The sequence below is a fragment of the Scyliorhinus torazame genome, chromosome 12 (assembly GCF_047496885.1).
Source record: "Scyliorhinus torazame isolate Kashiwa2021f chromosome 12, sScyTor2.1, whole genome shotgun sequence".
NCBI classification, from domain to species: Eukaryota; Metazoa; Chordata; class Chondrichthyes; order Carcharhiniformes; family Scyliorhinidae; genus Scyliorhinus; species Scyliorhinus torazame.
In genome coordinates, this window is record NC_092718.1 from 31,970,383 (window position 1) to 31,982,730 (window position 12,348).

Here is a 12,348-nt window from a genome sequence, read left to right on the forward strand (position 1 = left end):
CTGATATGAATGGTTTATTTTAATAAACCTTTGGGACCAGTCTCCTGTAAAAAGAATAACCGTCGATACTTTTTGGCATAGTTATATTTCTAGAGGTAAGATTGTTAGTGTTGCAATCTGGCACTTGTTTTGGACCAAGGATCTGGATTACCTGAGATCTGAGTTCAGAGTGTGCAGTCACAGAATGATTGTTTATGAACTTCAGAGTGTTATTAGTGTTCTTATCAAGCCTTGTTCCTTTTACAGGTGTGGAGGTTAACAGGTCATGGATTAATTCATTCATTTACCAATGAACATGCCAAACAGTCGATCTTTCGAAACATTGGTGCAGGAGTCGTGCAGCTGGAAATCAGACCAGCCAATCGTATTTTTTCCTGTGGAGCAGATGGAACTTTGAAGACACGAGTTCTGCCAGACTATTTTAATGTCCCTGCTGGAATATTTGACATCTTGTAGTTTACTGGGCTTGCTTGTTTTGGTTTCTGGTTATTAAGAAACATGGGCATCTCACATATGCTGTGGGAGTGCATAAGCTGCTAATGAGTTGTGTTTGACTGGGAAGGGACCCAAGGTTCAGCTTTTTGCAGAAGTTTTTTATTAGCAGTGGATCTGAGCAGAGTTGAAATATATATAAAGCAAAAGAAAGTTACTTGAAGTAAAGTGGCGTTGTGGTATAAAGACTTGAAGGATTTCGTATAGTAAACCCAGAGGACAGACATGCATGTACTGTATTATTCTTTTAAAAGCAATGCAGTTGCAGAATGTTGGTAATGCTTTGTGAACAGAATGCAAAATCTTTTGGTGTACTGTTAGTGTGAGGACAAACAAATGCGCCCATGGTTAAAATCCATCATCGCTGTTTGGGACATCCCCTGTGTAATGATGGCGTGAGTTGATTTATAAAATTTAAATTCATTATTTTCTTTTTCTTCAGATGGAATTTTCAGTGGCATTGAAGCAGGTGAATGGTCTTATCTGAAAGCTACAATGCAAAAAAAGTGTTTGCAAAAAATGGGATTCTGAGTCATTAAAATGTACAGATTAATTATGTCAGTTTATAGTTATTTCTGAAATTTTAATTTTGTCACTCAACACGTTAAAGCTATTGAAACAACTATTTTATCTCTTTTTTTGCACACTGTTAAGCCTTGTATTTCTATTACAAACTGTTTGCCTTTACGTTATAAAGTGCGGCAGTGTAATAATGGCATTATTTATCTATATTTGAAAGTCAAAGAAACCAGATGGGATTTTTTTTTGTTTTTGTTCATTCTGGATTAGTTTATTAAATCTGAAGATTGCACTTAACTAAAAGGAAGCTATGAAAATGTAGTATTTAAAAAAAAAAAAAGAATTCTATTGATGTGTAAAAGGTTACATTTCCTTAAATGAATGTCTGGCTTAACAGGCCCAACATTTTATGTAATATGAACAATTAAGTTATTTTGATCTGTGGATTAACATAACTTGTAATCATTGCTGTGTATTGTCTGCTTTTTTGCCTGTAATATACAGTTTAATTTATTGTATTTTATGTTTTCAGTATGTACATGTTGCTAACAAATATGGTACGTAAAATTTGAGGACCTTCAATCAATATTTTGCTGTCTGTGAAGTTGTCTTGTGCTTATATTTAGTGTCTGTGTCTGTGACAAATTCATTGCATTTCTTAGTGAACTGAGCAAGATATGAATTTTACATCCTGCGCTTGAAGTATTTAAAACAATAGTCGTGCTTACCTTTGTAAGTCAAATAAATTATTTTTAATGTGTGTAGCTAATTGTCGCTGCATTCTTTTTGTATTTTGGGAAATAATACTAATCCATTAGGAATTAAAAATTGATATACATAATATATATTATATATATAGTCCCAGGAGCAGGACCAAAAGGTACCCTTCCTGTGACAGACTCTCCTCTGTGTTTGTTAGTATTGGCAGTCCTGTGAAAAAAACCCTGCTGTTAAAATACAGAAGTAATAATCGTACTGTAGCTTGTGGGATCCACAAAAACGCAAGTCTCCAAAACTCTGGGACAATTAACTTGAAATCTGGATGCTGTCAACAAGTGGAATAACAGTACATCTATCATTGGTGGCACTCCTTTTACTGCCTGTAGAAATGTTCAACACTTGCCGACTGCCACGTCAACGCAGCTTCCCCTGGGCCTTTTTGAGGGGAAATTTCATGAGAAGTCTGTCCGTAACACTCAGCTTGTTCTTATGGCACATCATCACACAACCAAGAATCCAGGTCAACGAATCCGACATGAATGTATATGCAAAGATGTTTTTCACAAACTTCATGGGTAACTGGAAACTGAAGATACTTTTCAGAATATGGGCAGCTGCAAAACCAGCCATTGTGGCATTTCAAAGGCATTTAAAGTTCTTGAATAAATATAGAACAACTGGCAGCCCTTACTAAATCAACAGCACCTTACAACTGCCATTTTAAGCAGTTCAACATTCGGTTACTATAACTCTCATTTTATTAATCTCTGGTAATGCAATTTCTGGTCATGCAAATTCCATCGTATGCAGTCGATGCAGCCCTTTATCCTTTAAGATAAAACATTTGTAAAAAGGTATATTCATGCACTTACCATTCATTTTTTGATTTTGAATATTGATGAAAAGAGAGACATGTTGCTGAAATGTTTTTGTCTTGCACTCATCAGGGCAAATGCAAGAATGCCAAATTTCATATAATTTATACTAAAGAGAAAAGGTTGCTGATTGGTTGGAAAGTTGACTCTGGTTGAGGCATTGCCAAGGAGAAAGCAATGGAAAACTATAGAATTCCCGAGCTCCAGGTAATTCAAAAAGGGACAAACCTTGAACAGTCCCTGCATGTGAATGTATGTTCCTTAGCAGATGTAAACGTACTTCTATCCCATGGGCATGTAAGATTACACAACCCCAATTTACTCCAAAGACTTTTGTAAAAGTAGTTTCTTTAGATGTAGGTGGATTGTTTGGTATTTGTGCATGGGCTTGTTTATAATGTGGCTACCAGTCTTAGTGCAGAAACTTACACCCACAAAGTGTCTCTAATTGAAATCTGGGGAATTTGAAGAATGGAGATGGTCAAAAGGACCTATTCACATTATAAACAAAATTCGACATTGCACTGGAGTTGCAAGACTGCCTTTATATAGTGGCACGTGGTGTGGCAGCGGGCAGAGACCTGTCACTATTCCTCGCGAGAATCTGGTAATACCTGAACCCAGAATTGCACTGTAACCTTAGTATCACTATAAAATGGAAGCTATTTTATAGTAATATTAAAATTACAGTGTGAATGTAACCTGACATAATATGTATTTAATATGAGTTCTTTATGTTGCAGTGGTGGTAACTCATTGGTGAGATATTGAGGCTTATCTGTTTAAACATAAACACCTTTATTGGTAGGTTTTACATTCCAAGTATGGTATTGCTTCCACCATGCAGGTTAGCTGCTTAGTGTTCTTCCACAGGGTTCTCTGACCATGTGGCGACATACATCACACCGTGGGTGGTGCCACCCTTGCTCTGCCGAGCACCTTTACATTATAATGCACGCAGGCACAAATAATCACATAACTTTTATCTAATTTGTTAAGAAATTTGTGTAAATCCAATTTGATGCTAACTAGATCTCACTCCTAAAAGGAAAATGTAATAGAATAAATTAAAATGCAATAAAATGCATTACAGAAGTTGCATGTTCTATTTTAAATGTTAGACATGTTCTGTGCAAATATAATTGCAAAAAAAATGTTTGCCAATGTTGCATTAGAGAAAAAATAATTTCTTCTGATGAGCACATTACAAATTAGTAGCTGTACCAATTACACGTGCATGAATAACTACTCTCTATTATAAAATCATTTGCATTTATTCAGCTGGTAAGAAATGTAGACCATATTTCTTTAAGTAGCCATTTTCCCATGTGTCTAAAGTGCGATCGTGTGGTTCATAGGAGAGCATTGTAAGCGTATCGTTTGATGATCTTAAATCAAAACTTATTTCAAGTTGTTTCTCTTTCAACAAATCAAATGCAAAACTTATTTTGATGTCTTTAGTATCTGTGAGGTAGAGAATCCCACGCGCTATGAATGCATTGCCCGCCTTTGATTTGGGGTATGTGGTGTTAATATTCTGAACAATCGAGAACGATTGTTCATTGATTTCAATTTGGCCAACAATTATGTTTTCATCATAACTCGAAGCATAAATTACCCAAAGTCCATCTTTATCTGCAGTCAAGTCAAAATATGTCTTTGCATTTTGGAAGAGGTAATTGCGATTGTTGTGCAAAGCATTTTCTACTTTCATGAACTGAGGTTGTTTCCCATCAAGTGGAAACCTAAAACAAGAAAAAAAAAGTACGACTTTGTGCTTTGCTGTAATTACGAACATCCAAATACACGATTTAGGAGTAGGCCACTCGGCCCCTCAAGATTACTCTGCCATTCAATAAAATCATGGCTGATCCAATTGTAAGCTCAACCCCACATTCCCACCTCACCCTGATAACCTTTCACCTCCTTGTTGATCAAGAACCTAAGTAAAGTGTGGGGTGCGGGCGCGTGGCTGGCCGAGGAGGGGTCATGGCTAGTCGGCGGGGGAGGGGGGCGGGTAGCCCCCTGATCCGGCTGATAACCTGGAATGTAAGGGGACTGAATGGGCCGGTTAAGCGGGCCCGCATGTTCGCGCACCTGAAGGGGCTCAAGGCGGATGTGGTTATGCTCCAGGAGACACACCTGAAGGTGGCAGACCAGGTAAGACTGAGGAAAGGGTGGGTAGGTCAGGTGTTTCACTCGGGGCTAGATGCCAAAAATCGAGGGGTGGCGATCTTGGTGGGAAAGAAGGTGTCATTCGAGGCGTCGAGCATTGTGGCAGATAATGGCGGTAGGTACATAATGGTAAGTGGTAAGTTGCAGGTAGAGCGGGTGGTACTGGTCAATGTGTATGCTCCGAACTGGGATGATGCGGTTTTTATGCGGCGTATGTTGGGTCGGATCCCAGACTTGGAAGTGGGAGGCCTGATAATGGGGGAGACTTTAACACGGTGTTGGATCCGGCACTGGATCGCTCCAGGTCTAGGACGGGTAGGAAGCTGGCGGCGGCTAGAGTGCTGAGGAGATTTATGGACCAAATGGGAGGGGTGGGCCCTTGGAGATTTGCAAGGCCGGGGGCTAGGGAATTTTCATTCTTCTCACATGTCCATAAGGCTTATTCTCGAATCGACTTTTTCATTTTGAGTAGGGCGCTGACAGCGAGAGTAGAGGATACCGAGTATTCGGCAATAGCCATTTCTGACCACGCCCTGCATTGGGTGGACTTGGAGATGGGGGAGGAGAGGGACCAGCGCCCCCTGTGGCGCTTGGGGGTGGGGCTGTTGGCAGACGATGTGAGCGAGCGGGTCCGAGGAAGTATAGAGAGGTACTTGGAGACCAATGACAACGGGGAGGTCCAAGTGGGGATGGTATGGGAGGCACTGAAGGCGGTGGTGAGGGGAGAGCTGATCTCCATTAGGGCCCACAAGGAGTAGAGGGAGAGGCTGGTGGGGGAGATGGTGAGGGTAGACAGGAGGTATGCGGAAGAGCCTGAGGAAGGATTGTTGAGGAAGAGGCACAGCCTCCAGGCCGAATTCGACCTGGTGACCACCAGGAAGGCGGAGGTGCAGTGGAGGAAGGCCCAGGGGGCGGTCTACGAGTATGGGGAAAAGGCAAGCCGGATGCTGGCGCACCAGCTTCGGAAGTGGGACGCAGCTAGGATGATCGGGGGAGTTAAGGACAGGGGAGGGAGCGTGGTGCGGAGTGGGGTTGGCATCAATGGGGTCTTCAGGGACTTCTACGAGGAATTGTACCGAACCGAGCCCCCACTGGAGGAGGGAGGGATGGGCCATTTCCTGGACCAATTGAGGTTTCCAAAGGTGGAAGAGGGACTGGTGGCGGGACTGGGGGCCCCGATTGGGCTGGAGGAGCTGATCAAGGGGCTAGGAAGCATGCAGGCGGGGAAGGCACCGGGGACGGACGGTTTCCCGGTCGAGGTTTATAAAAAATATATGGACCTGTTGGGCCCGCTGTTAGTTAGGACTTTTAATGAGGCGAGGGGGGGGGGGGGCTTTAACCCCGACGATGGGCCGGGCACTGATGATCTTGATCCTAAAGCGGGACAAGGATCCCCTGCAATGTGGGTCTTACAGACCGATTTCCTTGCTAAATGTGGATGCCAAGGTGCTGGCGAAGGTCTTAGCCTTGAGGATTGTGTGCCGCAGATCATCCATGAAGACCAGACGGGGTTTGTGAAGGGGAGACAGTTGAACGCGAATGTGCGGAGGCTTTTGAACGTTATCATGATGCCGGCGAGGGAGGGGGAGGCGGAGATAGTGGTGACGATGGACGCTGAGAAAGCCTTCGATAGGGTAGAGTGGGGGTACCTGTGGGAGGTGCTGAAGAGATTCGGGTTTGGGGAGGGGTTTGTCAGATGGGTTAGGCTGTTGTTTGAGGTCCCGATGGCGAGTGTTGCCACAAATAGGAGGAGGTCCGAGTACTTTCAGTTGCACTGAGGGACGAGACCGGGGTGTCCCCTGTCCCCCCTGCTCTTCGCACTGGCGATTAAACCCCTGGCTATGGCACTGAGAGAGTCGAGGAACTGGAGGGAGTTGTTGCGGGGTGGGGAGGAGCATAGGGTGTCGCTTTATGCGGGCGACCTGCTGCTGTATGTGGTGGACCCGGTGGGAGGAATGCCAGAGGTAATGAGGATCCTTAGGGAATTCGAGGACTCTTCGGGGTACAAGCTCAATATGGGGAAGAGCGAGCTGTTCGTAGTTCAGCTAGTCGACCAGGAGAGGGGGATTGGAGAGCTCCCACTAAAAAGAGCAGAGAGGAGCTTCAGATATTTGGGGGGCCAGGTGGCCAGGAGCTGGGGGGCCCTGCATAGATTTAATTTCACGAGGCAGGCGGGTTTACAGGAGTATAATGGGGTTTGTGTGGGTGCGAGGGGCTCCGAGGGTGAGAAGGGTGTTCCTGGAGCGCCGTAGAGATAGGGGGGGCTGGCGCTACCCAACCTCTGTGGGTACAACTGGGCCGCCAATGCGACGATGGTGCGCAAGTGGGTGATGGAGGGGGGGGGGCTGCATGGAAGAGGCTGGAGACGACGTCCTGTGTGGGTACGAATCTGGGGGCGCTGGCAACGGCGCTGCTGCCGCTCCCTCCAAGGAGGTATACCACGAGCCCGGTGGTGGTGGCGGCCCTCAAAATTTGGGGGCGATGGAGGCGGCATAGGGGGGAAGTTGGGGCCTCGGCGTGGACCCCATTACAGGGGAACTACTGGTTCGCCCCAGGAAGAACAGGTGAAGGGTTTTCGGGGTGGCACAGGGCAGGGATACGAAAGTTGGGGGACCTGTTTGTGGACGGGAAGTTCGCGAGCTTGGGTGAGCTGGAGGAGAAGTATGGGCTCCCCCCCCGGGGAACACCTTCAGGAACTTACAGGTAAGGGCGTTTGCCAGACAGCAGGTGGTGGAATTCCCGTGGCTGCTGCCACACACAGTACAGGACAGGGTGCTCTCTGGGGGGGGGGGGGGGGGAATGGGGACGATCTCGGGAACTTACTAGGTGATGCAGGAGGAGGCCTCGGTGGTGGAGTTGAAAGGTAAGTGGGAGGAGGAGTTGGGAGAGGAGATCGAAGAGGGGACTTGGGCAGATGCCCTAGGGAGGGTGAACTCTTCCTCTTCGTGCGCGAGGCTCAGCCTCATACACTTTAAGGTGCTGCACAGGGCACACATGACCGGGACCAGGATGAGCTGGTTCTTTGGGGGTGAGGAGAGGTGTGTTAGGTGCTCAGGGAGCCCAGCAAATCACACCCATATGTTCTGGGCATGCCCAGCGCTGGAGGAATTTTGGAAGGGCGTAGCGAGGACGGTGTCGAGGGTGGTAGGATCCAGGGTCAAACCGGGCTGGGGGCTCGCAATATTTGGGGTGGAAGAGGAGCCGGGAGTGCAGGAGGCGAAAGAGGCCGGAATTCTGGCCTTTGCGTCCATGGTAACCCGGCGAAGGATTCTCCTTCAGTGGAAAGATGCGAGGCCCCCAAGCGTGGAATCCTGGATCAGCGATATGGCGGGGTTCATTAAATTGGAGAGGGTGAAATTTGCCTTGAGAGGGTCGGTACAAGGGTTCTTTAGGCGGTGGCAACCGTTCTTAGACTTTCTGGCAGAACGATAGACATTGGTCAATGGCAGCAGTAGCTCCAGGGGGGGGGGGGGGGGGCTTTACTTTATTTTTGTTTGTCTTATTTACACTGGAGGGTCTGAGGGGGTGTATGCACCTGTTGTGTTAAGTCGGGGTGTTAATGTTAATTTATTATTTATGTACAGGGGGGGAGGGGTTTGGGGGGTTGCTTTTTTAGATTGTGTTTTGTACTTAACCCTGTTGGGTTCTTTTTTCTTTCTCATTTTGTTATTGATATTTTATGAAAGCCTTTAATAAAAATAAAAAAAATTTTTTTAAAGAACCTAAGTAAATCTGCCTTAAAAATATACAAACATTCTGCTTCCGCTGCCTTGCAAGGAAAATAGTTCCTTAGACTCGTAACCTTCTCTGAGAGAAAACCATTTCTTCTCATCTCCATCCTAAATGAGTGACCCCTTCTTTTCTAAATTCTACTCTTTATTTTTTTGTAAATAGTTTTTCTCAAGCCTCCACGTCTCATGCAGCCTCCTGCTAAACGGATTAGACTTGACGTGCATTTTACAGGATCATTTTGAGTGCTGCCTGTAAGGCAATGGATGTGTGATAGGATTAACAAGCTTGCAGTTCTCTTTTTCAATTATCCTTCCACCCATCGCCATGTTGATAGAATTAAGATCTGGATCAAAAAATTGATTGATCCAGAAACCCTGTCATAATTGTGGCAGGTAAATTCATATAATGATGGCGCTAACTGATACTACAGAGAAAATACCTTGTCCCACCCCATCCCAGTGACTTACACAAACAGAAATAGATATGTACATATTTTCAATATGTCTGTGGCATAGGGAAAACGCAGAAGGTTTAAGGTGAGACAATTTTCATCAGCAACATCAGGTGGGATAGGGACAAGCCGGCCATTGATCACTGTCATCGTTCTCGGAAGTATGGGTGTGTATGCCACGTGAAGGCTTATGAGAGCTTTCGCCACGGCTCACGGTAGAAAAATGTATGTCACATTTTCTAAATACTGTACAAGATGGACATTTTCATAGCTTGTGATACATTAAGCGCACACTTAATGTGTGATGACAGCTTGGAAATATAATTATTGGCCAAATTTGTTTTCGAAGGTAGTCGAGGCTGTATCGAAGTTTAAATTCTCTAAATTACCGTTCCAGGTCAAGTAAAGAATTTTGAGAGATCCTGGGTGGAATTTAATGCCATCACTGGTGGCAGGTTTTGAGGCAGAGGGAGATGGGTGGGAACCCCGTCAACTTTCCACCTGTTTAGGTCCAGTGTGCAAAGGCTCATGGATGGCCTTCCTGCCCACCTACTAACACGGGCCTCATCCCGCTGGTGCTGGTATTCATCCAAGGTTCGGCAGGGCACTCGCCAGTAGGTACCCTGAAAAGCAAACCCTTGCCGAGGATAACTCTGGGTTTCCAGTAAGGGTCTCTCATTTGAAGGCCTGTTCAACGGGCCTGGCATTGGATAGGGGAGGCCCACTGAGAACCTTGCCCCTGTCCTTTGTTCCAAACCCATCCCCTTCCAGTAAATGAACCCCACTCCCAACCCCCACCCTGGCCTAAACCCTCGTCGATCCTAGGCCTCTGGTGGGTACATTCCTACCAGCAGCCTCTGCTGCCAGTGATGTTGACAGACAATGGAGAACTGCTGGTCCCTGGTTGGCAGACAGTTCTTGGCGAGCAGAACTTCCAACCCAGGATTCCAAATCCTGGGCAAAGCCGGATGCTGGGCACTTTATTCCAATGGTCCTTACCCAAAGGGGGCGACATGAGACGCCTGAAAGTTCTCCAGCCAGCAGGCGAGACCCCCATCGCCAATATTCTGCCCCATATTTGAGCAGAATAATGATAAACAGTATATAGATGAAAACCAAATCCTGGACGGGATTCTCCGAAATGGAGGCAGAACGTCCGCGCCGTCGTGAACGCCGTCTCATTTCACAACGGCGCGAAACGGGCACGGGCACTACCTATTCTGGCCCCCATGTCGCTGGAGTGGTTCACGCCGCTCCAGCCTCCCTTCCTGGCACCAACTGGGCGCCGCTCGGCCCATCAAAGCCGGAGAATCGGCAGCCCGACCGCGGACAGCAGCCTGCGACCGGCGCCGCTCGGCCCATCAAAGCCGGAGAATCGGCAGCCCGACTGCGGACAGCAGCCCGCGACCGGCGCCGCGCCAAACGCGGCGGCACAAATGGCGCCGACTACGCTCCTCGGAGAATCGCATGCCGGCATCGGGGCGGCGTGGCGCGGTTGCGGCGATTCTCCGGCCCAGCGCGGGGCTCGGAGAATCCCGCCCCATATGTTCAGCAAATTGGAAAATATAATCCGTTGAAGCTGTGACATAACATTTATGGGGTATAAATATTACAAGTGGACTCGACAAAGATTTGGAGGCCAGCTTTAGATTGTTTTGTAACTTGGTCATGTCTCAGAGCTATCCCACATCATAACATAAGAAATACGAGCAGGAGGAGATCATGTGCACCCCCCCTACCCCCCGCCCCCGTGCCTGCTCTGCCTTTCAACATGATCATCGTTCATCTTGAAATCTTGATCTCCACTTTCCCCCATATCCCTTGACATTCTGGGAGACTTTTTTAAAAATCTATCCATCGCAGCCTTAACTATACTCAATGGCATCCACAAACCATCTCAGGTAGATATCGTATCACCTTGTTTGCAATGAATTACTACAAGTGTATTTCCTTGTCACATGAATGAATATGAGGAATATATTTAATTTTCTATCTAGTAGTAATCTCGGCAATGTTACTTTTAGCGCTAACTTGAATTTCTAACAAGCAGCAATGGGAAAAAGAAAGGCTCACATTTATATAATGCCTTTAGGCCATCCCCAAAAGATTTTCAGCCAATGAAATGCATTTGAAGTGTAGTCGCTGTTGTAGGAAACATGGCAGCCACCTTGGGCATGGTTCCACAAGCAGTAATGTGATAACAATCAGATTTTCTTTTTAAGTGATGTTGGTTGAGGGATAAATATAGGCCAAAATGCTGGGGATAACTCCCCTGATCATCTTTTCAAAGAATAGAGCCATGAAATATTTCACTTCACCTGAGAGAGCAGACAATAACTTGGGTTTAATGTCTTATTCAAAGGGTGGCATCTGATGAGTGCAGCATTCCCGTAATACTACCCTGATGTCAGCTTAGATTTTTGTGTTCAGATCTCTGGAATAGAACTTAACCCTACAATGTGCTGACTCAAAGTCCAGAGTTCTGACACATAATGATAGAAATGATGTACCAGCAGGCAACAAGTCTTTCATTTTCTGAGGATTTTTCTGTGCGGGAAGTTGAGGTCTGTTTTCTCAATGAACGACTGCCTCAGATCAGCCCAGAAGGAAGCTTAACACATCTAATGTGTCCCAATTCCTAGTTAGCAAATTGTGAAGCTTGATAAATAGTACTCTACACTTTATTAAGTACCAATTAATGACTGAAAGACCGTATTAAGTAAAACGATGCACTTTAAATAGATCTCTAGCCCTTAGTGCAAAGCAGCTGCAAAGGTATTCATGGCCTTTAAAAATTATGATTATAGTTTTCAATTGAAACTGGAAGTAACTAAAATGATGTATTTTCATCTGTAGAAATTATTCAAGCAAATACATTTGTACTCATTGAAAAATGAAAAGGACAACAAAGGATTTTCACAGAACACATTAATTTATAATCTAAATATATTCAAATTTAAGTCTCTCAAAACTGCACTCTGAGTAGGTTAATACAACTCCGATACTATGAAGACTATCTCCATTTACTCATCTTCAGTAAAAATTCCATTGGCTGCGCAAGCAGCTGGAACGCCTGACAACCGCATTGCCAACCAATGGAGGTCATTACTGCTCAGCGTATACCCAACATTGTTTTATAAAAGCAGAGCAAAATAATATACTCACTTTATAATATTATCAGATCCTCCTTTGTGATAATAAATTGAACCATTATACACGGCATGTCCACAGCCATGAAAATAGTTTGCCAATGTTATTGTCTTGAAGTTGCTCCCAATTTTAAGTGCTTCTAAATTTTCATATTCTTTAACTGTTAGTCCTGTAAAATGTAAGAATCAATAAGAAATCTTCAAAAGAATGTCAATAAGGCAGTGCGGCTTGGAG

At 45.3% G+C, this 12,348-nt stretch overlaps 2 protein-coding genes across 8 annotated transcripts in view; one reads left to right on the plus strand and one right to left on the minus strand.

The window, feature by feature from the left end:
* dmxl2 (Dmx-like 2) overlaps window positions 1-1,775 on the plus strand; it is a 235,865-nt gene extending 234,090 nt beyond the window's left edge. For all 5 annotated transcript variants that reach the window (XM_072470615.1, XM_072470616.1, XM_072470617.1 and 2 more), the window contains one exon: window positions 247-1,775. In XM_072470615.1, the coding sequence (XP_072326716.1) occupies window positions 247-456 (210 nt within the window). In that variant the 3' untranslated portion in view covers window positions 457-1,775. The remainder of the gene's footprint in view (window positions 1-246) is intronic.
* Window positions 1-12,348, minus strand: part of gldn (gliomedin) — a 69,463-nt gene that overhangs the window by 17,996 nt on the left and 39,119 nt on the right. For 2 of the 3 annotated variants that reach the window (XM_072470620.1, XM_072470622.1), the window contains exons 9-10: window positions 12,130-12,283; window positions 3,374-4,351 (exon numbers count right to left, since the gene is read on the minus strand). In XM_072470620.1, the coding sequence (XP_072326721.1) occupies window positions 3,880-4,351; window positions 12,130-12,283 (626 nt within the window). In that variant the 3' untranslated portion in view covers window positions 3,374-3,879. Of the gene's footprint in view, window positions 1-3,373; window positions 4,352-12,129; window positions 12,284-12,348 lie in introns of those variants that run through there. The other variant, XM_072470621.1, reaches the window with a different exon arrangement.